Raw genomic sequence first — 22,309 nt, 5'->3', positions numbered from 1 at the left:
TGTCAAACGTTGACAATTCAGGCATACAGTACCACATGACAGTGAACATTTGTCACACCAGGCATAGTACTGTACCCTATACTTCCAGCACTTGAGTGAAGAATCGGGAGTTCAAGTTTATCCTCCACTATGGCCAAGTTTTAGGTAAGCCTGGGCTACATTGAGACCTCCCCTCCTCTCTCACCCTATATCTCAAAAAGAAAATTTAACACGCCTTTAATCCCAGCACTTGGGAGGCAGAGGCAGAAGGATCTCTGTAAGTTCGAGGCCAGCCTGGTCTAAAAGAGCTAGTTCCAGGACAGGCTCTAAAACTACAGCAAAACCCTGTCTCAAAAAAACCAAAGGGGGGGGGGCAATATTGATATACTTAATTCCAGAATTTAGGAGTTGAAGGTAGGAGGAGTAATCAAGGTCATCCTCTGCTACAGAGTTAGAACTTCAAGGTCATCTACTTACAAAACAATCTACATTAAAGAAAAAAAAAAAAAAAACAGGGCTAGAAGGTGGGCACTGGTGCTACACTCCTTTAATCCCAGTACTTAGGAGGCCTCTAGAAATCTCCACCGTGAGGCCAGCCTGGTCTACAGACTGAGTTGCAGGACAGCTAGGGGTACACAGAGAAACCCTGTCTCAAAGTGAAAAAAAAAAAAGACTGCTCTTGGGGGCTAGAGAGAGCTCAAAAGAGCACTGGCTGCTCTTCCAGAGAACCTCATGGTTGAATGCCAGCACCTAGGTCTGAATACTATGACAGCTCACTACCACGGGTTACTCCAATTCCAGGGGGTTCAATGTCCTCGTCTGGCTTCCAAGACAATAGGCATACTGTGTTACAAAGACATGCATGCAGGCAAAATATATATGTATTTAAAAAAAAATTGTTTAAAGACTGCTCTTACAAACTGAGGTATCAGTTTCATGTTCTTCCCAGTTTTTAAGAACCTATTCTTAGCAGGGTGGTGGTGGTACATCCCTTTAATTCCCAGCACTTGGGAGGCAGAGGCAGGTGGATCTCTGTGAGTTCAAGGCCAGCCTGGTCCACAAAAGCTAGTTCCAGGACAGGCTCCAAAGAAACCCTATCTCAAAAAACAAAAAAATAAAAATTTTTTAAAAAAGAAAAAAAAAAAAAGGACCTAATCTTTCTGATTCCCCAAAGTTATTTGAACACATAAATCTTTTTCTTCTCTACCAGTTATCATTTGATACTCCCTCCTCCCTCCCCTAAACCTGAGGTCCAACTGGGGATTGAATCCGTAGCCTTGTGTATGCTTAAAAAAAGTACTCTATAATTTAACAAAAATCAAAGCTCCATTTTGGTTCTCTTCTAATGCATAGTAATATAACCTTAAAGCCAGTACTTAATCATAATCTTTCTATCAAATAAAATTTTACATACGGCTCTGGGAAGTGGTGGTGCACACCTTTAATCCCAGCACTCAAAGGCAGGGGCAGGCAGATCCTGTGAGTTCGAAGCCAGCCTGGTCTACAAAGTGATTTCCACAACAGTCAAGGCTTCACAGAGAAACCCTGTCTCAAAAAATAAAAGGGAGGGGAGGGGGTATTTACGTGTGGCCTTATTTCATTCCTATCTTACACAAATTGTATACTATGCTTCCCTTTCTTTCAATGGAATGATATCTGTATTACTACTAAAGTTAAACATCCTTCAACTACCTCCAGCAATGCCACTCACGTAAGAAACTCAAAAAAATTTTTCAGTGTCTCTTGTAATCCAGGCTGCCCTGGAACTTGCTAACCAAGGTTAACTTTGAAATTCCGATTCTCCAGTTTCACCCAAGTCCTAGAAGTACAGGCATTCACCAACCACTTCCACTTCAAATACAACCGTGGGCTTTATTCATTCTAGTCATGTAACCTACCAACAGACCCAGCCTACTAACACCTTTCCCCCCTTATTTTCATGTGTTTGGGTGTTTTGAGAGCATGTATGATTGTGAACTATTTGCATTCAGTACCCAAGGAGGCTAGAAGAGGACGTCAGAATCCCTGGGATTGGAGTTTTAGACAGTTGTGAGCTGCCATACGGGTGCTGGAAATCAAACCTGGATCCTCCAGAAAAACCAGAGCTATCTCTCCAGCTCTCTCACACTTTGAGAGGCTGAATGAACATTCTACATTGGAAAAGCTAAAACCCAGAAATCCAAATCTGAAACAAATCTGTTACCAAGCTTTCTGGATGAGGGATACTCAATCCTGCTAAACTTCTGGGGGTTTTTTTTGTTTGGTTGGTTTTTGTCGTTAAAAATCTCATAAGGAGTGTGGCTTACATCTACAATCCCAATACTCAAGATGATAATCAGGAATTCAAGAAGAACCTGAGTTACCAGGTAAGACTCTGTCTTTAAAACAATCACAAAAGTTCTCATGAAAAATTTTTAACTAATATATTGAATCATAACTCGTTTCTGAACTCCTAATTGGCAAGTTAATGCAAATACACAGCACTCAGAAGGCAGAGAAAAGCAGAACTCTAAGTTCAAAGCCAGCTGGTATACATAAAAAGACCCTATCTCCAAAAATACAATCACAACAAAATATTAATACGTATCAGTGGTACATCTCTTACCTTGCCTCATTAGCATTAATTGATGTTCATGTCTAGCTGCTTCCATCTCTGCCTCCAGTTTCTCTTTGGCTTCTCTGATGTTTCTATCAACCTGTTCACGCTGCTGCTTTTCCATTTCATCAAGAGCTTTCCATCGAGATGCATATTCAAATTCAAATGTCCCGGGTTGAGCAAATCGTGGTGGCTGTTCTCTTTCCCTATATTACATTAAAAACATACAAAAATGTATGCTTAAAAGGTAAACAACAATAGAGAAAAATAACAACTATTACTTATTGGACATTTATAGTATTTATGGCCTGAACAGTGAGGCATAATACATTGTCTCCTGACAATATCATGAAAGTGTCTATATACATGTATTTATGAAACTTCCCAAGAACATCAACTAATAAGTAATAAGACAATGATTCAAACTTACAAAATGCAATACTCTAACCCATGTTATCATTACTACCTCCCATAAAGACTTTCTCATTTTCATTCAACAACTATATATAACGAAACCTGCAACATACAAACCCAATGAGTCTTAGAATCAGATTTTCTTAGTAATAAAAATATTTTGTTATGTACCAAGTTAAGTAGTTGGGTTAAAGATAACAAACTGATATCACTCTGTAGTTATATATATAACAGCTCTGCTGTTATAACAATTTATGGCACAACTATGTATATACTATTTTCAATACTCAAATAATAAATGAGCAAACAAATAACTAAATGAAAAAAATACGCCGAGCTTAGTGGTAGTGGTGCATGCCTTTAATCCTAGCACTCAGGAAGCGAGCCAGGAGGATCTATCTATATGAGATGAAGGCCAGCCTGATCAACACACTGCGTTCCTGGCCATCAGGGCTACATAGTGAGACCAATGTCTCAAAAAAAAAAAAGGCTGAGTGGTGGTGGCACACACCTTTAATCCCAGCACACAGGAAGCAGAGGCAGGTGGATCTCTGTGAGTTTGAGGCCAGACTGATAATGAGTTCTAGGACATCAAAGACAGGCTCCAAAACTACAGAGAAACCCTATCTCCAAAAAAAAAAATAATAATAATAATTAATAATGGCACAATTTTCATCTCTTCTACAGAAACCTCACAATTGGAATTTTCATTTTACTTGTAATTAAAGGAAAGATGAGCTAAAGCAACACAATTCCAAGCACTAACGAAGAAAATTATCACGGAGCAAGCGGAGGCAAATAACAAGAACCACATACAAGGACCAGGAATTTAGGTCAATAGTAGGCACAGGATTTGATACTGGGAGGGCATGCAGAGAATAAGAAAGGAGGGGAGCTGTCTGAATTTAAGACCCTATCTCAAATTGGGGTGGGGGGAAAAAGGAAAGAAAAGAAAAATAAGAGGCATGGTGTTGCACAAATTTAACCCCAGCTTTCCTAAAGCAGAGACAGGCAGATTCTAGTTTGAAACCAGTCTGGTCCACACACAGAGAGGTCCAATCCATCCAGGGCTACACAGTGAAACCCTGACTCAAAATTAAAATAATAACAAGAAAATTTAAAGAAAGAAATGAGAAGAAATGGCTCAGCACATAAGAGCACTCCCTGCTCTTACAGAGGACTAGAGCTTCATTCCCAGCACCCATGTCGAGCAGCTCAACAACTAAGCCTCTATCCCTGCTCCAGGGCTCTGATGCCTCCACTGACACCTGCACTCATGTGTACATGCCCACATGCAAATCCCAGACCGGCCAGAACTACACAGTGAAGACTAAAAAAAATAAAAAGAATTAAATAATAAAAAGTAGAAACTTGCCGGGCGGTGGTGGCGCACACCTTTAATCCCAGCACTTGGGAAGCAGAGACAGGTGGATCTCTGTTCGAGGCCAGCTTGGTCTATAAGAGCTAGTTCCAGGACAGGCTTGGGAAGGCTCCAAATCTACAGAGAAACCCCCACGAAAAGCCAGACAAACAAAAACAAAAGTAGAAACATTTCTAAGTAAAACTAGCATGCTTTACCTATGTCTAAGAAGGGGAAATAATGTGGCTGAAGAAATGGCTCAACAGTTAAGAGCAATTACTACTATTGCAAAGGACCCATGTTTGGCTCCCATAAGCCAGCTCAGAGCCATCTGTAACCCAGTTCCAGGAGCTCCAACACTTCTTCTGACTCCTGTGAGCTCTTGCACACATGTGGTGCATATACATAGCCTTAGGTACATACACATAAAAATAGTTTTGAATATAAAAATAACATTCCATATAGACCAAACCACTCTATTAACCAAATTATGCTCTAATAGTACTTTAGAAAAATGTAATAAACCACGTTGGGCGGGGGTGGAGTATGCCTTTAATCCCAGCACTTGGGAGGCAGAGGCAGGCAAAGTCACTATGGCCAGCCTGATCTACAGAGCAAGTTCGAGGACAGGTTCCAAAGCTACAGAGAAACCCTGCCTAGAAAAACCAAAAAAAAAAAAAAAAAGTAATAAACCCTAAACACACACATCTAAAATAACTTTATCGGCCGGGCGGTGGTGGCGCACGCCTTTAATCCCAGCACTCGGGAGGCAGAGACAGGCGGATCTCTGTGAGTTCGAGGCCAGCCTGGTCTACAAGAGCTAGTTCCAGGACAGGAACCAAAAGCTACGGAGAAACCCTGTCTCGAAAAATCTAAAATAACTTTATCAAGTCTTACTTATGATATTGCTGAGTCTTCTGCATTAGCTTCTCTGGTAAGCCATCTTCATCATCAAACTGCTCCATGGGTTCCACAATTACTGGACGAGGTGTTCTAGGTAAGTATAAAGGCATTAAAAAAATTAATTTCATGACTACAATTAGCACTCTCCTAAAATTTATAATAATGGCAAGGCGGTGGTGGCGCAAGCCTTTAATCCCAGCACTCGGGAGGCAGAGGCAGGCAGATCTCTGTGAGTTCGAGACCAGTATGATCTAAACAGCTAGTTCCTAGACACCCGCGTCACACTGTGACCCTGTGAGTTTGAGGCCAGCATGGCCTACAAGAGCTAGTTCCAGGACAGGCACTAAAAGTTACAGAGAAACCCTGTCTCAAAATAAATAAATAAATAAAATTTATGATAAAAATATTCACTTGAAAAATGTCACAGTAAAGAAAAACGTCCCAAGAATCATGCATATCCATATATAAAAATAAAGCCAGGTGTGGTGGCACAAGCCTATATATAACCCCCAGTACTGGAGAGGCAGAAGGATCTGTGAGTTCAAAGTCAGCCTGGTCTACAGCAAGAGTTTCCATATGACAGTCAGTGCTACACAGTGAGACCCTGCTACAAAATCAGTTAATTTTTAATATCTGGTTCAAAATAGGGAGCCAAGATAGCTGTGTGGGCTAGTTGTTTTGTCGACTTGACACAAACTTTCTAGTAGTGGTTTAAAGGAGATCTACTGGACTGCAGGCATGCATGCAGGCAGAACATTGTATACATAAAAAATAAATAAATCTTTAATTAGAGCTACTTCCGGGACAGCTAGAGACTTACTCAGAAAAACCCTGTCTTGGAAAAAAAAAAGGGGGGGAGAGCTCATTTGAAAAAAAAGGGGAGGAATGGGGCTGGAAAGCTGACTCAACAGTTAAGAACACTGCTGCTCTTCCAAAGGACCCAGGTTGAATTCTTAGCACCTACATGGTGGTGGCTCACAACAGAGATCTGACTCCCCTTCCTGGCTCTACCAGTACAGACATACATGCAGAAAAACACTCATACACCTAAAAAAAAAAAAAAAAATTAAATAATTTAAAGAAAGAACAAAGAAGAAGGCAGAAAGGTGGAAAATTATTTCTTGCTGGGCAGTGGTAGCAGAAGACTTTCACCCAGAAGGTAGAGGCAGGTGGATCTCTATGAATTCAATGCCAGCCTGGTCTACAGAGCAAGTTTAAAGAGCTACACAGAGAAACCCTGTGTCAACTCCCCCATATGATAACACCTCCCCCCCAAAAAAAAGATTTCTCAGGCTAGAGTAATGGCTTAGCATACTTAGGAATATTAGCTGTTCTTCCAGAGGACCCACATACAGCTCACAATTGTCTGTGTCTCCAGCTCCAGAGTATCTGGGGGGGGGGGGGGAATCCTCAATGGTTACTATGATTTACCTATAATCCCAGCACTAGGGACTATGAGGCAAAAATGATCTCAAGTTCATGTCAGTCTGGGCTAGAATGAATTGTAGGGTAAAGGACCCACAAAAACTGAAACAATCACACTGCTTCAATAACGAAAGGCCAAACCCATCTGTCCAAAAAAAATTATATTTTTCTTATGTGTATGAGTATTTTGCTTGCATGTATGTGAGTATACTACATGTATGTCTGGTGCCCATAAGTCAAGAAGATACCAGCTTTCCTGGAACTATAGTTAGGGATGGCTGTGAAATGCTGTACATGTGAGGGAATTGAATCTGGGCCTTCTGCAAGAGTTACAAGTGCCCTCTCTAGTCCCATTAAAAAAAAAATTTTTTTTCCGAGACAGGGTTTCACTGTAAGTTTTGGAGCCTGTTCTGGAACTCACTCTGTAGACCAGGCTGACCTCAAACTCAAAGAGATCTGCCTGCCTCTGCCTCCCAAGTGCTGGGATTAAAGGTGTGTGCCATCACCACCCAGCTCAAAAGTGTTTTAGAGACTCAAGAAGGAAATACACTAAGTACCTCTGACAACACATCATACAATTCAGAAATGACAAGGTTAACTATATGAAGCCAAAGGATAATGAGAATCAAGTTCAGACAGATACAATATAAAAGTCAGATGGATCTCCCTGAGTTTATGGCCAGCCTAGTCTACACAGGAAATGTTAGGATAGCCAGGGTTACATAGTGAGAAACATAGTGAGATCCTGTTAAAAAAAAAAAAAACAAAAAAAACCAGGTACTATAAATTTAACCTTTACCACTAGATAACTGGTAACATTAAGGAAGAAGGGAAGGATAACTTTCGGGAACCGAACTTGACAAATAAAAAATTTACAATGTCGCCAGGCGGTGGTTGCGCACGCCTTTAATCCCAGCACTCGGGAGGCAGAGGCAGGCGGATCTCTGTGAGTTCGAGACCAGCCTGGTCTACAAGAGCTAGTTCCAGGACAGGCTCCAAAACCACAGAGAAACGCTGTCTCGAAAAAAACCAAAAAAAAAAAATTTACAATGTCACCCTAATTCTCCCTTTTGTTGTTTCTAAATAGTCTCAGAAACAAATGAGCAAAAATCAGTCACAAGCCCCATTATCACATCACATACCAAAAAGAATGAGGAATATGTGGTGTGGAATTAAGTATTTAAGGGACTGCCCCATCTTATCTTTAATGGGAAGGTGCTAACATGTCAGCACCTGTGGTTTCATTATGCTTACCACTCCTTATGGAAGCTTCCTTTGTCTTTTATCTCACTTTAACTTAAATTTCATTTTACATGACAAAAGTTTTTAAATCTTGACTTAAATTGCATTTATAGGCACAATTGATATTTATTTTATTCATTTTTAACAAATATGGGAACATGTAGAAAAAATGACTGAAAAACACAAATGAAGTGCCCAATTGATGCCAAACCCAGAGTTATGGGACAAGAGAAACGGCTCAGTCAGTAAAGTGCTTGTCATACAAGAATGATGATTTGAGCTCAATACCCAGCATCCATGTAAAAAGCCAACTGGGGCAGGCACCTGTAACTGCAGAGCTGGAAAGATAGAGATGGAAATATACCTGGAGCTCACTGGCCAGCTAGCATAGCTAATCATAACAGTGGGCCTCCAGCCCCAGTGACAGCTTATCTCAAAAACAAGGAGGCTAACTCCTAAGGAAGACAACCTTTGTTGATATTATACAATCACACCCCAAAACAAAAACCTATGAAGCTATGATTTTGTAAGACTTCCTCCACCCCATTTTCCCATCAAATGCATTGTTTGTTAGCAACTTGAAAGGTATTCTATTGTGGAGAATAAATAGTGCAGGGCTCAGTTTAAATTAGTCACAGGAGTAGAGACAGGACTCTGCAGTGAGCGAATGTACTGCTGCTGCTCTTCCAGAGGACCCCAGTTCAGTTCCCAAACCCCCATCAGGTGGCTCACGAGCACCACTAACACAGACTCGTGCTGGTCTTTGAAAACCACTATTTAAAAAATTAAAATGTGCCTCTAGAGCAGCGGTTCTCAAACTTCCTAATGCTGCGACTCATGCTGTGGTGACCCCAACCATAAAACTATTTTGTTGCTACCTCATAACTGTTAATTCTGCTATTGTTATTAATCGCAATGCAAATATCTGGGATGCAGGATATCTAATATGTGTCCCTCAAAGATGCTGCAGCCCACAGATTGAAAACCACTACTCTAGAGCGATGGCTCAGTGGTTAAGAAAACATACTGGTCTTGCCAAAACTGGAGTTCAACTTTCTAGAACCCATATTTAGTAGTTCACAACTATGTAAAACTGCAGATTGAGGGGAATCTGATGCAACATTTCTAGTCTCCAAGGGCAACTGCAGTCATGAGTACATATACTAATACATATACATACTTAGAAGTAAAAAAATAAAATTAAATAATTTAAAAAGAAAATTAAGCCAGGCAGTGGTGGCACACCCTTTTAATCCCAGCAGGCAGAAGCAGGCAAATCTCTGTGTGTTCAAGGCCAGCCTGGTCTACAAGAGCTAGTTCCAGGACAGGCTCCAAAGCTACAGAGAAACTCTGTCTCGGGCGGAAAAAAAAAAATTAAACTACACATTACAAGACTGGGAAAGTTTAACAACTGAGCCTATCTACCAAGTGCTATCTTCCCCAGCACTGCCCATCCTTCCTAAAGCACAAGCCACAAGTTGGACATGGTGGCACACATCTTCTTCAGTGGCAGGCAGATCTCTGGCAGCTCGAGGCTAACCTGGTCTACATAAACAGCACATAGTGAGACCCTGTTTCAAAACAAAACGAAAATGCAAGCCACACACTAAAAGAAATATTTACAATACTTATGTGTACCTAGATTATGTAATTCAGGAAAAGAAACAACACAATTTTTAAAACGGGGGGGGGCAAAAATGTTTACATACTTCATGAGGAGATACACTGACCAAAAAAGCACACAAAACCTTAGTTATCAGAAAAAAATTTAATTTAGCCAGGCAGTGGCAGTAAACACCTTTAATCCCAGCACTCAGGCAGCAGAGACCAGCAAGTCTCTGTGAGTTCAAGGTCAGCATGGTCTACAGAGTGAGTTCCACAGAGTGAGTTCCAGAACAGGCTCCAAGGCTATCTCGAAAAACAAAACAATCTAATTTAACCTCCAGTGAAATACAAAGCTGTCATTCACTGCTGATGAAAAAGAAGAATGAGAAGTGACACGACTACTCTGCAAAACATTCTGACAGTCATTAAGCTGAACAATCAGCAATTTGTGCCCAGATGGGGCATGGACACACACCTGTCATTCCAGCAACTAGGTAAGTTAAGTTGTTCTAAGTCATCCTCAGCTACACAGTACGGCTAATGACAACCTGGTCTTCATAGTAAGATTATGTCTCAAAACAACAACAAAAACTTACTTCATTGAGCCAGTGAGGCACCACACATGCCTTTAATTCTAGTACTTGGGAACGTGAATAAGGAAGATTATAAATTCAAGGTTTGCTATACATAGAGTTCCAGGCCAGGTAGTGGTGGTGCATACCAAAAATCCCAGCACTCGGGAGGCAGAAGCAGGAGGATCTCGGTGAATTTGAGGCCAGTCTGGTCTACAGAGTGAGTTCCTGGACAGTCAAAGCTACACAGAGAAATCTTGTCTTGAAAAACCAAAGTCAAGCCTTGTGGTGCATGCACACCTTTAGTCCAGTTGCCAGCCTGTCTCCATAGCAAGCTCTGAGTCACCCAGAGCTATGCAGCAAGACCTTGCCTCAAAAAAATTAATAAAATAAACCAACAAACATCAGAATTCCAAACAGACACACTCTATATTTAAGAGGACATAGGAAAAGACAGTTAAAACTTACGTTGTTAGCAAGAAGGCCCCATCACCACATCTCTCCAGAGCCTTTCGTGCAGGAGGTTTCGCTGCAAATTCTACAAAACCTTTTCCTGTAGCTCTACCACGATCATCCACAACCACAACAGCTTTCTCTACTGGACCAAATTGTGAAAATGCTTGTTCTAGAAGCTCATTGGAAACAACTGGAGAAAGGTTCTTGACCGTGAGGGCTGCTCCATGTGTAGCAAAGCGAATTCGGAGAGGTCTGCTCTTCAGTATGGTGCCATCCAGCTCTGCTTTTGCAATTTCAGCCAGTGTTCTGGATTCCTTTTTAAAAGGAAAAGTTATTTTTAAAGTCGAATAACAAAAAAATTAAACTAGTGGTTTAAGCTCTAAGGAGACTGGGTAACACTGGGTCCCTTTTATCATCAACTTGCTGTTTACTAGGTATTAAAAATATCATTGTAAACATTTCTAAGCTTAAAAAAAAAAAAAAAAACAACAGCCTGGTCTACAAGAGCTAGTTCCAGGACAGGCTCCAAAGCCACAGAGAAACCCTGTCTCAAAAAACCAAAAAAAAAAAAAACCTCAATCAGGATGTGTGATGCACACCTTTGATCCCAGCCAGAACTTGAGAAACAAGAGACAGGTGAATAGCTGAATTCGGCCTAGTCTACAAAGTGAGTTCCAGGAGAGCCAGGGATAGATACACTGAGAAACCAGCCTCAATGAATGAATGAATGAACAAATGTAAAAATGGTGTCTTTGAGAATAAGTATCAGTTTCCAGAACTACCACGCAAACAATAATTCTTTATACATACCTCAATATTTTAGACACTGGTTGATTGGTTCATTTATTTATGGGCTTTGTTTTTTGAGTCTCCCTATGAAGCCTGGGCAGGCCTTAAAGTCGCCCCTTCCACCATCCCTGCTTCTATTTTGTGAGTGCTGAGATACAAACATGTGCTACCATGCCTGGCTGACACAGCATCAAGTCCCCACTGTCAGCCTCATTCACATTATTTGCAAACACTACCATTAGCTCTTGTAGGGTTTTGATTTCCTTTTGTTGTTGTTTTGGTTTATTTTTGTTGTTTTTTTTTTTAATTTTGTTTTGTTTTGTTTTCGTTTGGTTTTTCGAGATAGAATCTGTGTAACCCTGGCTCTCCTGGAACTCTGTAGATCATGCTGGCCTCGAACCCAAGAGGTCCACCTGCCTCTACCTCCCAAGTGATGGGGTTAAAACTATAAGTCACCACCATCCAGTTCACAATTGCTTCTTTGTTTTGTAAAGACTATGTATGTATGTATGTAACTATCTATCTATCTATCTATCTATCTATCTATCTATCTATCTATCTATCTAGATATCTATCTATCTATCATGTATATAGTGTTCTACCTACAGGTAGGCCTGCAGGCCAGAAGAGGGCACCAGATCTCATTACAAGATGGCTGTGAGCCACCATATGGTTGCTGGGAATTGAACTCAGGACCTCTGAAAGAGCAGCCAGTGCTCTTAACCACTAAGCCATCTCTACAGCCCTCACATTTGCTTCTTAACAGGAAGGCAAGAACTGTTACAGTCCATAAATTACTTGCTACTTGATTCTCAATGAGACCCTATCTCTCCAAACACTGGACTAGTAAGATAGCTCAGCAGATAAAGGCACTTATTACCAAGCAAAATGACTGATGTTTGATTCCAAAGACCCACAAAAGGTAGAAGAGAACAGACTTCCAAAGGTGTCCTTTCCCTCTACATGTGACACTACTGAGAGCGTGTGTGTGCACATGCGCATGTGCAAATTTAGCAAAAAATCCAAACAGAGGGTTGGAGAGATGGTGCAGAGATTAAGAGCTGCTTGTTTCTTTCATAGGTACTGAGTTCAATTACCAATAAACAAATGGTGGCTCACAAACATCTATAACGAGATCTGGTGCTCTCTTCTGGTGTGCAGGCATACATACAGAACACTGTATACATAATAAATCTTAAAAAAATCGAAAGAGAAAAACTTTCCTCCTACTTGGAGATTTCACACTTTTGGTACAAGTATATATAATGAATAAATGATAAAACAGAAATATTCTTCACTGTGCCCTGGGACTTCTTCAAGAAGAACCACAAAGAACTGTTAATTAAGAAATCTATCTAGGGGCTGGAGAGATGGCTCAGTGGTTAAGAGCATTGCCTGCTCTTCCAAAGGTCATGAGTTCAATTCCCGGCAACCACATGGTGGCTCACAACCATCTGTAATGAGATCTGCTGCCCTCTTCTGGTCTGCAAACACACACAGACAGAATATTGTATACATAATAAATAAATATTAAAATCTGTTTAAAAAAAAAAAAAAAAAAAAAAAAAAGAAATCTATCTATACCAGGCACTTATAACTGAAAAGAAATCTAAAAAGGTTATTTTTAAATAACAGTAAAGGCTGACATGGGCAAGGAAGGGGACGACTAGCAGGAGGGGGGAAAGGGAAACTGCAGCTGGGATGTAAAGTAAAATGAACTTACTTAAAAATAAGTAAGTAAGCCGGGCGTGGTGGCGCACGCCTTTAATCCCAGCACTCGGGAGGCAGAGGCAGGCGGATCTCTGTAAGTTCGAGACCAGCCTGGTCTACAGAGCTAGTTCCAGGACAGGCTCCAAAGCCACAGAGAAACCCTGTCTCGAAAAACCAAAAAAAAAAAAAAAAAAAAAAAAAAAAGTAAGTAAATAAAAGGCCAGCAAGATTGCCCTGAAGGTAAAGGTGATGCCACCAAGTCTGATAACCTGGGTTCAATCCCCCGAACTAACACTCCTACAAGTTGTCTTGTGGCATCTACACTTGCACCACGTTTACATACCCAAAACATTTACAAACACACAAATGAATGTAAAAAATTAAACTTCTCACCAGCCAGTGGTGGCACACACCTTTGATCCCAGCACCCAGAAGGCAGAGACAGGAGAATCTCTGTGAGTTCGAGGCCAGCCTGGTCTACAACAGTTAGTTCAGGACAGCCAGGGCTGTTATACAGAGAAACTCTGTCTCAAAAAACAAACAAAAAAATTCTCCTGGCCGGATGGTGGTGGCGCACGTCTTTAATCCCAGCACTTGGGGAGGCAGAGGCAGGCGGATCTCTGTGAGTTCGAGGCCAGCCTGGTCTACAAAGGGAGTTCCAGGACAGGCTCCAAAGCTACAGAGAAACCCTGTCTTGAAAAACCAAAAAAAAAAAAATCTCCTAAAAGTAGATAAATGTTTGCAATCTAAAAACTACATTCTTCTGGAAAATCCTATCTATGAAACTATTTTTATAAAAACACAAATAATTCCAACCTATTCAGAGATAACCAAAACATCTTGTACCTTGTCTTAGTGGTTCAGGCCTGTAATCTCCACTACTCAAAAGGCTGAAAAAGAGGATCACAAATTGAAATTTTAAAATTATGGGGGGGGGGCGCTAAAGATGGTTCAAATGTTAAGCATGTGTACTGTTCTTTTTCTCTCTCTCTCTCTCTCTCTCTCTTTTTTTTTTTTTTTTTTTTTTTTTTGGTTTTTCTAGACAGGGTTTCTCTGTGGTTTTGGAGCCTGTCCTGGAACTAGCTCTTGTAAAGGCATGCGCCACCGCTGCCCGGCATGTATACTGTTCTTGTATAGGATCTGTGTTCAGTTCCCATCACCTACACCAGGTAGATCACAACCACCTGACTTCAGATCCAGAGAATCCAACTCCCTCTTTTGAATGGGAGGGACACCTGCATTCACATACCCCCACACAGACATATACAAACACATGTAAATAAAAATAGTAAATCTGGCAGTGCAGTGGCGCATACCTTTACTCCAAGCACTTGGGAGGAAGAGGAAGGTGGATCTCTAAGTCTGAGGTCAGCCTGGTCAACAGAGTGAGTTCCAGAACAGTCTTCTCTGTGTAGACAGAGAAACTGCCTTGGGGGCTGGATAGATGGCTCACTGACAGCCCTTCCAGAGGACCCTCGTTCAATTCCAGTACCCTCAAGACAGGTTACAACTCTCTGTAACTCCAGTTCCCGGAGACCCATGGCAAAACACCAATGCACATAAAATAAAAATAAACTCATGCACAAACACAAATACCAAAAAAAGAATTTTAAAAGAAGCTCCAATGGAAAGCTTCCACAAACCTCTCAGTAGCGTGTCTGGAACTCCAGTACACACAAGACCAAGGTCAGAGGATCCGGAGTTCCAGGTCAGTATGGGAGATATACTGAGGCTCTCTCTCAAAAACAGATAAAACGTATACAAATTGCAATTACTATATTAGACATAGCTGGGCAGTGGTGGCTCACAGCCTTATTTAATCCCAGCACTCAGGAGGCAGAGGCAGGCAGAGTTCAAGACTAGACTGGTCAGGACAGCCAGCACTATAGAAAAACAAGCAAAAATCAGACACAAAGGTCTAACCGTTAAAACAAAAACCACTTCTGTGTATAATGCATGCCCCCCTGCACAAATGGTTGTTAGTGTGGTAGTTTGAAAAGGTGTGGGCTTCTGAGGTTTCAAAAGCCCAGCCATTCATTCCCAGTTAGCTCTTTTAGTCTCCTGCTTCTTGGATCAAGATGTAAGCTCTAAGCTACTGCTCCAGCACCATGCATGCCTTCCTGCTGCTGCCACGCTGCTCACTGTGATGGTCACAGACTCTAACCTCTAGAACACATGCTACAAATGCCATGGCATGCATGTATGCCCCCGCACACACGCGGTGATGATAAAACTGCTTCAAACAGATAAGCTAGGAATAATCTTGCCTTGCATACTGACATTTTTCTTCTTTAAAGAAGCTGGAGGATAATATTTAAATGCTGGATTAAATCAAATACAGCGTAGCACGCATTCTTGCCCCAATTACTAATGTCAGGAGTCTGCAGACCGGGGTGACTTAGGGTAGATGTAGGCAGTCAGTGCAGGGGGAGGGAGAAATCTTGTTAAAATGTTGGCGATGGAACCCTGGGCCTTGAGCATGCTAGGCCAGCGTTCCGCCACCGAGCTACATCCCCTGTCCTTCAACACACATCCCCTAAAGAGCAAAAAGATGATGTGGATCATTCTTTTAAGGAACAAATCCGCAGCTCAGATTTCTCATCAACTTCGTTCATTCCCGCACCCCCCACCCCAATTCACCTCGTGACAACACTACTTCAGTCTGGCCAGACCGTCAACCGGGACCCCGCCCCCCTGCGGGTACCTGGGCGCCCGCAGCGACAAGCCTGAGGCTGGCAGGGGACAGAAACGCTGTGGCGCCCCCACGCCAAGCCGCAGCCCCCGCAGCCTTTTTTTTTTTTTTTTTTTTTTTGGTCTCCTCGCGCCCCGCCGCAGACTCACCAGGCGGATGAAGCCGAAGCCTCGGTCGCGGTTGATGAAGACCTCGCTGGGCTCGCCGTAGCGCTCAAAGAGCCTCTTGAAGTCCTCCTCCGTGATGTCGGTGGGCAGGTTCCCCACGAAGAGGCGGCAGCGCTGCGTGTACGTCTTCTCGCCCGGCTTGAGGAAACTCTTGATGTCGATGGTGAAGCCCATCTCCTCGTCCGGGTGCTCCTCCGAAGGCGCGGGTGGCGCCGCCTGCTCCCCGGCCAGCGTCAGCGCCATGGCCGCCGCGGCCACCGGCTCGCTCTCGCCGGCCGCCGACTCCAGGGCGCGAAGGCGAGCGGGGTTCTTCTCAATGCGTACTTGCTTCAGGTTTCCTCTTAACATCATCGTAGCGACTTCGCCCCGGATGCTGGTGCGGCCTAGACGTCAGTGCACACCCGTCTCCACATGTATCTATGGAAACGAAGCAAGGAGAGCCAGGTAAAGGAGGGGAGCCCTGCCTCCCCGCAATCACGCCCGCGGTGGCCGAATGCTCAAAATGGCGCCGCTTCAAACTGCGGTTGGGAGAAGAGACGCGGGCTGGAGGCCCACCCCTCCGCAACACGCCTGCGCAAACTCCGCGCTCGCGGTCCGTTTGCAAGCTCGGCGCGTGCGCACACGGGGGCGAGCCGAGCCGTGCAGTCCACTCCGAGGGGCCGTCGCGTCCTAAGACAGTGGAGACTTCTGGGGTAGGGGCTTGTTTTCGGTTTTTGCTGTTTGCATCTGGACGTGTTCGTGTCTGAGGCTGGCCTTGAACTTTCAATTCTCCGGCCTCAGCCCTGGGACACCAGGTCAGAAACTGCATGTAAGGAACAAATTATATGTGTGCACTACGGTGTGAAAATATAATAATTTCGGGAATGTATTTACCCTTTTGAATATTATGGTAATTATCATTAGACAGGAAAATGAAAATTTGCATGTTTTCAGCACTGGGTAGACTGGGAAAGAAGGATACAGATTTCAAGGTCAGCTCAGGCTGCGCGGCTAAGTGGTGTAAAAAAGAAAAAGAAATGTCTTCCTACCTTTTTCTTGAGACAAGGTTCTCTGTATATCCCTGACTGTCCTTCCTTCTTTAGACCAGGCTAGCCTCCAACTCATGATCCAACTCATGATCCACCTACTTGTGCTGGAATTAAAGATGTGTACCACAACACACCTGACACCACGGGCCACCACCACCCTGCAATTTAACAGATTTGTAAACAGCGTTTAATAAAACATCACTTCCAGCTGGGTGGTGGTGGTGCACACCCTTAATCCCAGCTCACAGGAGGCAGAGACAGGCAGATCCCTGTGAGTTTGAGGCCAGCCTGGTCTACAGAGCTAGTTCAGAATAGCCAGGGCTTCACAGAGAAACCGTGACTCAAAACAAAACAAAACAAAAAAATGTAAATAAAACAATATTTTCAACAAATAAAAAACACCTTTTGACATGTATGGTAGCTCACACCCGTAATCCTAGCTAGCTCTTCAGAAGCAGAAAAGCATGACAAAAATAATAAAATTGTTAAAAATAATTTCCTAATTAAGCAATCCAATTTTATTTTTTCAGAGCTGCAACCTGAACCCGAGTCTTTCAACATGCCAGCACTGAACTTTGTCCAAAGCCTTACAATCCAATTTTCTGAAACAATTGTTTTTGGGTTTTGTTTTATTTGGGGAGAGTTATCTTTTCTTTTTGAGACAAGGTCTACGTAGCCCTGGTGTCCAGGAATTCTCTCAGTAGAGGTTGGCCTTGAACTCACAGAGACCCTGCCACCCCTGTGTCCGCCTCTGAGAGCTGTGGTTGAAGGCTTGCACCACTGTGCAGGTGTGTTGTTGATTGTTGACTTCAGACAAGAACTCCATGAAATGACTTATAAAATTAGTATAATCAGAACCTGGTGGTGGTGGTGCTCGCCCTCAGTCCAAAAACTGGAGAGGTGCAGGCAGGTGGGTATCTACGAGTTCAAGGCCAACCTGGTCTACAGAGCAGACTGGTTCTACTACTTGTCTACTAGTAGTAATAATTCCAGGCTAGCCAAGGCTACACAGAAGCACACAGTCTCAAAAAATGAAACAAACAAACAAAAAAAACAGAAAGAAACAAATTAGTATAAGCAGATCATGGACTTCTATGGACCACAGACTTAAACATCATAAACATTCTCTAAGGATGCAATGAGCAAAACTTAAGATTTGTGAGCAGTTCTGAACCTCTCAACTCAACCCTGTCGAATACACTTCCTGCCACATACAAAGAGAATCCTCAAAGGCCATGAAAACTAATCTCACATGCCACCCTACAAGAACTTCAGCAGCTTCTCTTAAAGTTAATTTTTTTAAGATTTATTTATTACATATACAGTGTTCTGTCTGCACGTATGCCTACAGGCCAGAAGGGGGCACCAGATCTCATTACAGATGGTTGTGAGGCACCATTGGTTGCTGGGAACTGAACTGGGGATCGCTTGAAGAACAGTCTATACTCTTAACCTCTGAGCCATTTCTCCAGCCCAACTTCAACTCAATATTTTTTTACAATATGAAACTCAAGAGTGGGACAAGTTCATTAGGCATCCTGCGGATGAGGTGGTCCCGAAGTCAGGCGCTGCAGGCTGAACCCTGAAATGCATTCCCATGGAGGTGGGAGTGTCAGGAACATCTGAAGGATGTGTTTGTGACTTAGGTGGCCTTGTCTCCTCTGGGTGTGCTGCAAGCCTGCCAGCTTTGGGAGCCTGTTGCGACCCTGGTTTGTGGCTGGTGTGATTGTGTCCGTGCCTGACTAGAGATGTTTCTGTGACAGTGATTGTGTCAGCACCATGTGTATAGCGGAGGAAGGGTGCTGTTGTAATCAGGTGGTTGGATGTGTGTGTGTCGCTTGGAAGTTGATATCCTGCGCATAACTGGTTTGGCTGTGAAGGTGACTGTGATGGCAGTGGCGCTGAGGTGGTTAGTACTGGTTTCCGTGGCCTGTGACTTTCCTGTTTTTTTCATCTGGGTGATTGTCTGACGTGTGTGTGTGTGTGTGTGTGTGTGTGTGAGAGAGAGAGAGAGAGAGAGAGAGAGAGAGAGAGAGAGAGAGAGAGAGAGAGACTGACTTACTGACTGAAGGATTGTATGTGCTGTTTTCATGAACGTCAATAAAGTAGAATTATACCCTTGTTAAGGAAAGAAAGAAAGAGAGAGAGAGAAGGGAAGGAAGGAAGGAAGGAAGGAAGGAAGGAAGGAAGGAAGGAAGGAAGGAAGGAAGGAAGGAACTCAAGAGCTGGAGAGATGGCTCAGTGGTTAAGGGTGCCAGTTGTTCTTTCAGAAAACCTAGCTTCCAACTAGCTCAGGATCTAGTTGCATGGTTCTGACACTAGGTCCTAAGCACCAGGCATACACATGGTACACATATGTACAGGTAAAACAGTCATTTCATATGTGTGTGTGTGTGTATTATAGCAGCTTTTTAAAAATTAGTAAAAGTATGAAACCTTTTATTATTAATTAAATTTATTCATATCTTTTACAATCTGACTGAAGATTGCCCCCCTTCCTCCTATCCTCCCATTTCCTCCCCTTACCTTCCCCCCTGTAACCTATTCTTAAATTTTTATCCAAGAAAAATAAAAAATATGGGGGCTAGTGTGATGGCTCAGTGCTTAAGAGCACTGACTGCTCCTCCGGAGGACCCGGGTTCAATTCCCAGCACCCACATGGCAGCTCGCAGCTGTCTGTAACTCCAGTTCAGGAGAATCTGTCATCGTTATACCAATGCACATGAAATAAAATTAAATAAATTTTAAAAAAAGGAAAAGGAAAAATATGTTCATGGGACTTTTTTATGCAAATCTTCTTAGGAGCTTTGTTTGTTTGTGGCGGGTCTCCTACACTTTAGGCTGACTGTGTAGCTGATAGTGACCTTCAACTCATGATCAGTACACCTTCACCCTTCAAGTACTGGCATCACAAATTTGAATCATGATAGCAAGCTGCAGAGGGTTGGGAACATGCTTGTACTTTAGATGAAATCAACAAAAACTGTAAACAAAGCCTTGCACTGGTAGGGGATTAAGTATTGTACTTAGTGGTGTGGTTTTGTTCTTGACTTGTTGTTGTTCTGTTTTGAGACAGTCTTACTAGTAGCCCTGGCTATTTTGGAACTTGCTATGAAAATCAACCTGACCTGGAACTCAGTGAGATCTACCTGCTTCTGCCACCCAACTACTGGGATTAAAGGTGTGTTTCTAAAGGTAACAGAAACAGAGACACTTTATTAAAAAATAAAAAAGTTACCAGGTGGTGGTGGTGCACGCCTTTAGTCCCAGCACTCAGGAGCCAGAGGCAGGCAGATCTGAGTGAGTTCGAGGCCAGCCTGGTTTACAGAGCTAGCTCCAGGGCTTCAAGAGCTACGCAGAGAAACCTTGTCTTGGGGAAAAAAAAAGAGAGAAAAAAACTGTCTCAGGCAAACCTCCTAAATTCCCACAAAACAATGTGTTTAGACCAAGTCTCTTAGCTCTCCCCACATTAAGCTCACTCAGTTTGTTATTTTTTATGAAGTCTCTATCTTTCATCCACATCATGGAATCAACAGTGTAAGGGCCATACTGAAGCCTTTACTTACCACATATTCAGTGTCCAACCAGCAGATATTTTTGAATCTATTTCAAAAAGCTATCCCAGGTTGGAGAGATGGCTAGTGATTAAGAGCATGTACTGCTATTGCAGAGGACCTAACTTGGATCTCAGCACCAGCAGGGTGCCTGACAAGCACCCATAGCTCCTCCGGTTCCAGGGAATCTGAAGCTGTTCAGCCTCCTCGCGCACCTGCACGCATATAGTGCATATAAACATTTGCAGGTACACACAAATACACGTATAAAATGTTATTTAAAAAGATAGCCCATACACAAATGTTCTATGCTAACTCATCTTCTGCTGAGTGCTAATTACCATCTAATAATGACTGTAGTTGTCTTTTTTTTTTTTTTTTTTTTTTTTGATTTTTCGAGACAGTTTCTCTGTAGCTTTGGAGCCTGTCCTGGAACTAGCTCTTGTAAACCAGGCTGGCCTCAAACTCACAGAGATCCGCCACCTGCCTCTGCCTCCCAAGTGCTGGGATTAAAGGGGTGTACCACCACTGTCAGGCCTGTAGTTGTCTTTCTATTATTATTGTTGGGTTTCTGTTGCTGTGAAGAGACACCATGAACCTAGCAACACTTTTTTTTTTCAAGACAGGGTTTCTCTGAGTAACAGTCCTAGCTGTCCTGGAACTCCCTTTGTAGACCAGACTGGCCTTGAACTCACTGAGAACCACCTGCCTCTGCCTCCCAAGTGCTGGGATTAAAGGCAAGCCTCACCATTGCTCTTAGATTCTGTTGAATAATCTTCTAGGTGCCAGTGAATCCAACAATCAGATGGTTGTTCCTCGTGGTACAGTCAGTGTCACAGTTCTAGTTACCCTGTTGGTTATTCCTGTTCCTGGAGGTAGCTCAGTGCTCCTGTGCTTTGGTCTGCTCCCTTGGAGTTTGCTGTCTTAGGCCTACTTTGGCCTTTGGCCTAGGCTGCTGGCTTTGATCTGTTTCTGTAAATCTTGGTCTGGATCTCTTCCTGCAGAAGTCCCTGGCTTGGAGTTGGACCTGTTCTGGTGGAGATCACTGGCTCTGGATCTGGTCGCTGGCTCAATCCTGATCCGCCCGTGTCCCGGGACTGGGTTTGCTCCTGGTGGAGCTTGTTCTTTCTGTGTCTTAGGTAACTGGTTCAGTTCTACTCTGGTTCAGGTGGAGATCACAGACTCTCTCAATGATTTTTTTAAAAGAGGTGAGTTGTGGGGCTGGAGAAACAGTTTGGTAGTTAAGAGTGCTAACTGCTCGGGCTGGAGAGTTGGCTCAGTGGTTAAGAGCATTGCCTGCTCTTCCAAAGGTCCTGAGTTCAATTCCCGGCAACCACATGGTGGCTCACAACCATCTGTAATGAGGTCTGGTGCCCTCTTCTGGCCTGCAGACATACACACAGACAGAATATTGTATACATAATAAATAAATAAATAAATAAATAAATATTTAAAAAAAAAAAAAGAGAGTGCTAACTGCTCTTCCAAAGTACCCAGGTTCTATTCCTAGCATCGACATGGCAGTTTAGAAGTGTCTGTAAACTCAGTTCCAGGGAATTCAACACCGTCATGTAGACATATATGCAAACACAGCACTAATGCACATAAAATAAAAATAAACAACTTAGAAAAGAGATGAGCTATGAAGGGGGTCTTAACATGCTTACAGACAAGACCTGCCAGAACCAACTCATTCATCATCATCTTTTTCTTTCTTTTTTTTTTTTCTGTTTTTTCCAAACAGGGTTTTTCTGTGTGCTCCTGGCTATCCTGGAACTCACTCTGTAGACCAAGCTAGCCTCAAATTCAGAGATGTA

The 22,309-nt window shown here is 42.8% G+C and overlaps 1 protein-coding gene across 1 annotated transcript in view; it reads right to left on the bottom strand.

The window, feature by feature from the left end:
- Pspc1 (paraspeckle component 1) overlaps positions 1-16,409 on the bottom strand; it is a 62,495-nt gene extending 46,086 nt beyond the window's left edge. The window contains exons 1-4 of the mRNA XM_057786023.1: positions 15,893-16,409; positions 10,565-10,866; positions 5,247-5,342; positions 2,585-2,781 (exon numbers count right to left, since the gene is read on the bottom strand). Coding sequence (XP_057642006.1) covers positions 2,585-2,781; positions 5,247-5,342; positions 10,565-10,866; positions 15,893-16,261 — 964 coding nt within the window. The 5' untranslated portion in view covers positions 16,262-16,409. The remainder of the gene's footprint in view (positions 1-2,584; positions 2,782-5,246; positions 5,343-10,564; positions 10,867-15,892) is intronic.
- Between the last annotated feature and the right edge of the window lie 5,900 nt (positions 16,410-22,309).

This window comes from Chionomys nivalis, chromosome 12 (genome assembly GCF_950005125.1).
Source record: "Chionomys nivalis chromosome 12, mChiNiv1.1, whole genome shotgun sequence".
NCBI classification, from domain to species: Eukaryota; Metazoa; Chordata; class Mammalia; order Rodentia; family Cricetidae; genus Chionomys; species Chionomys nivalis.
This window is presented reverse-complemented; position numbering and strand designations above follow the sequence as displayed.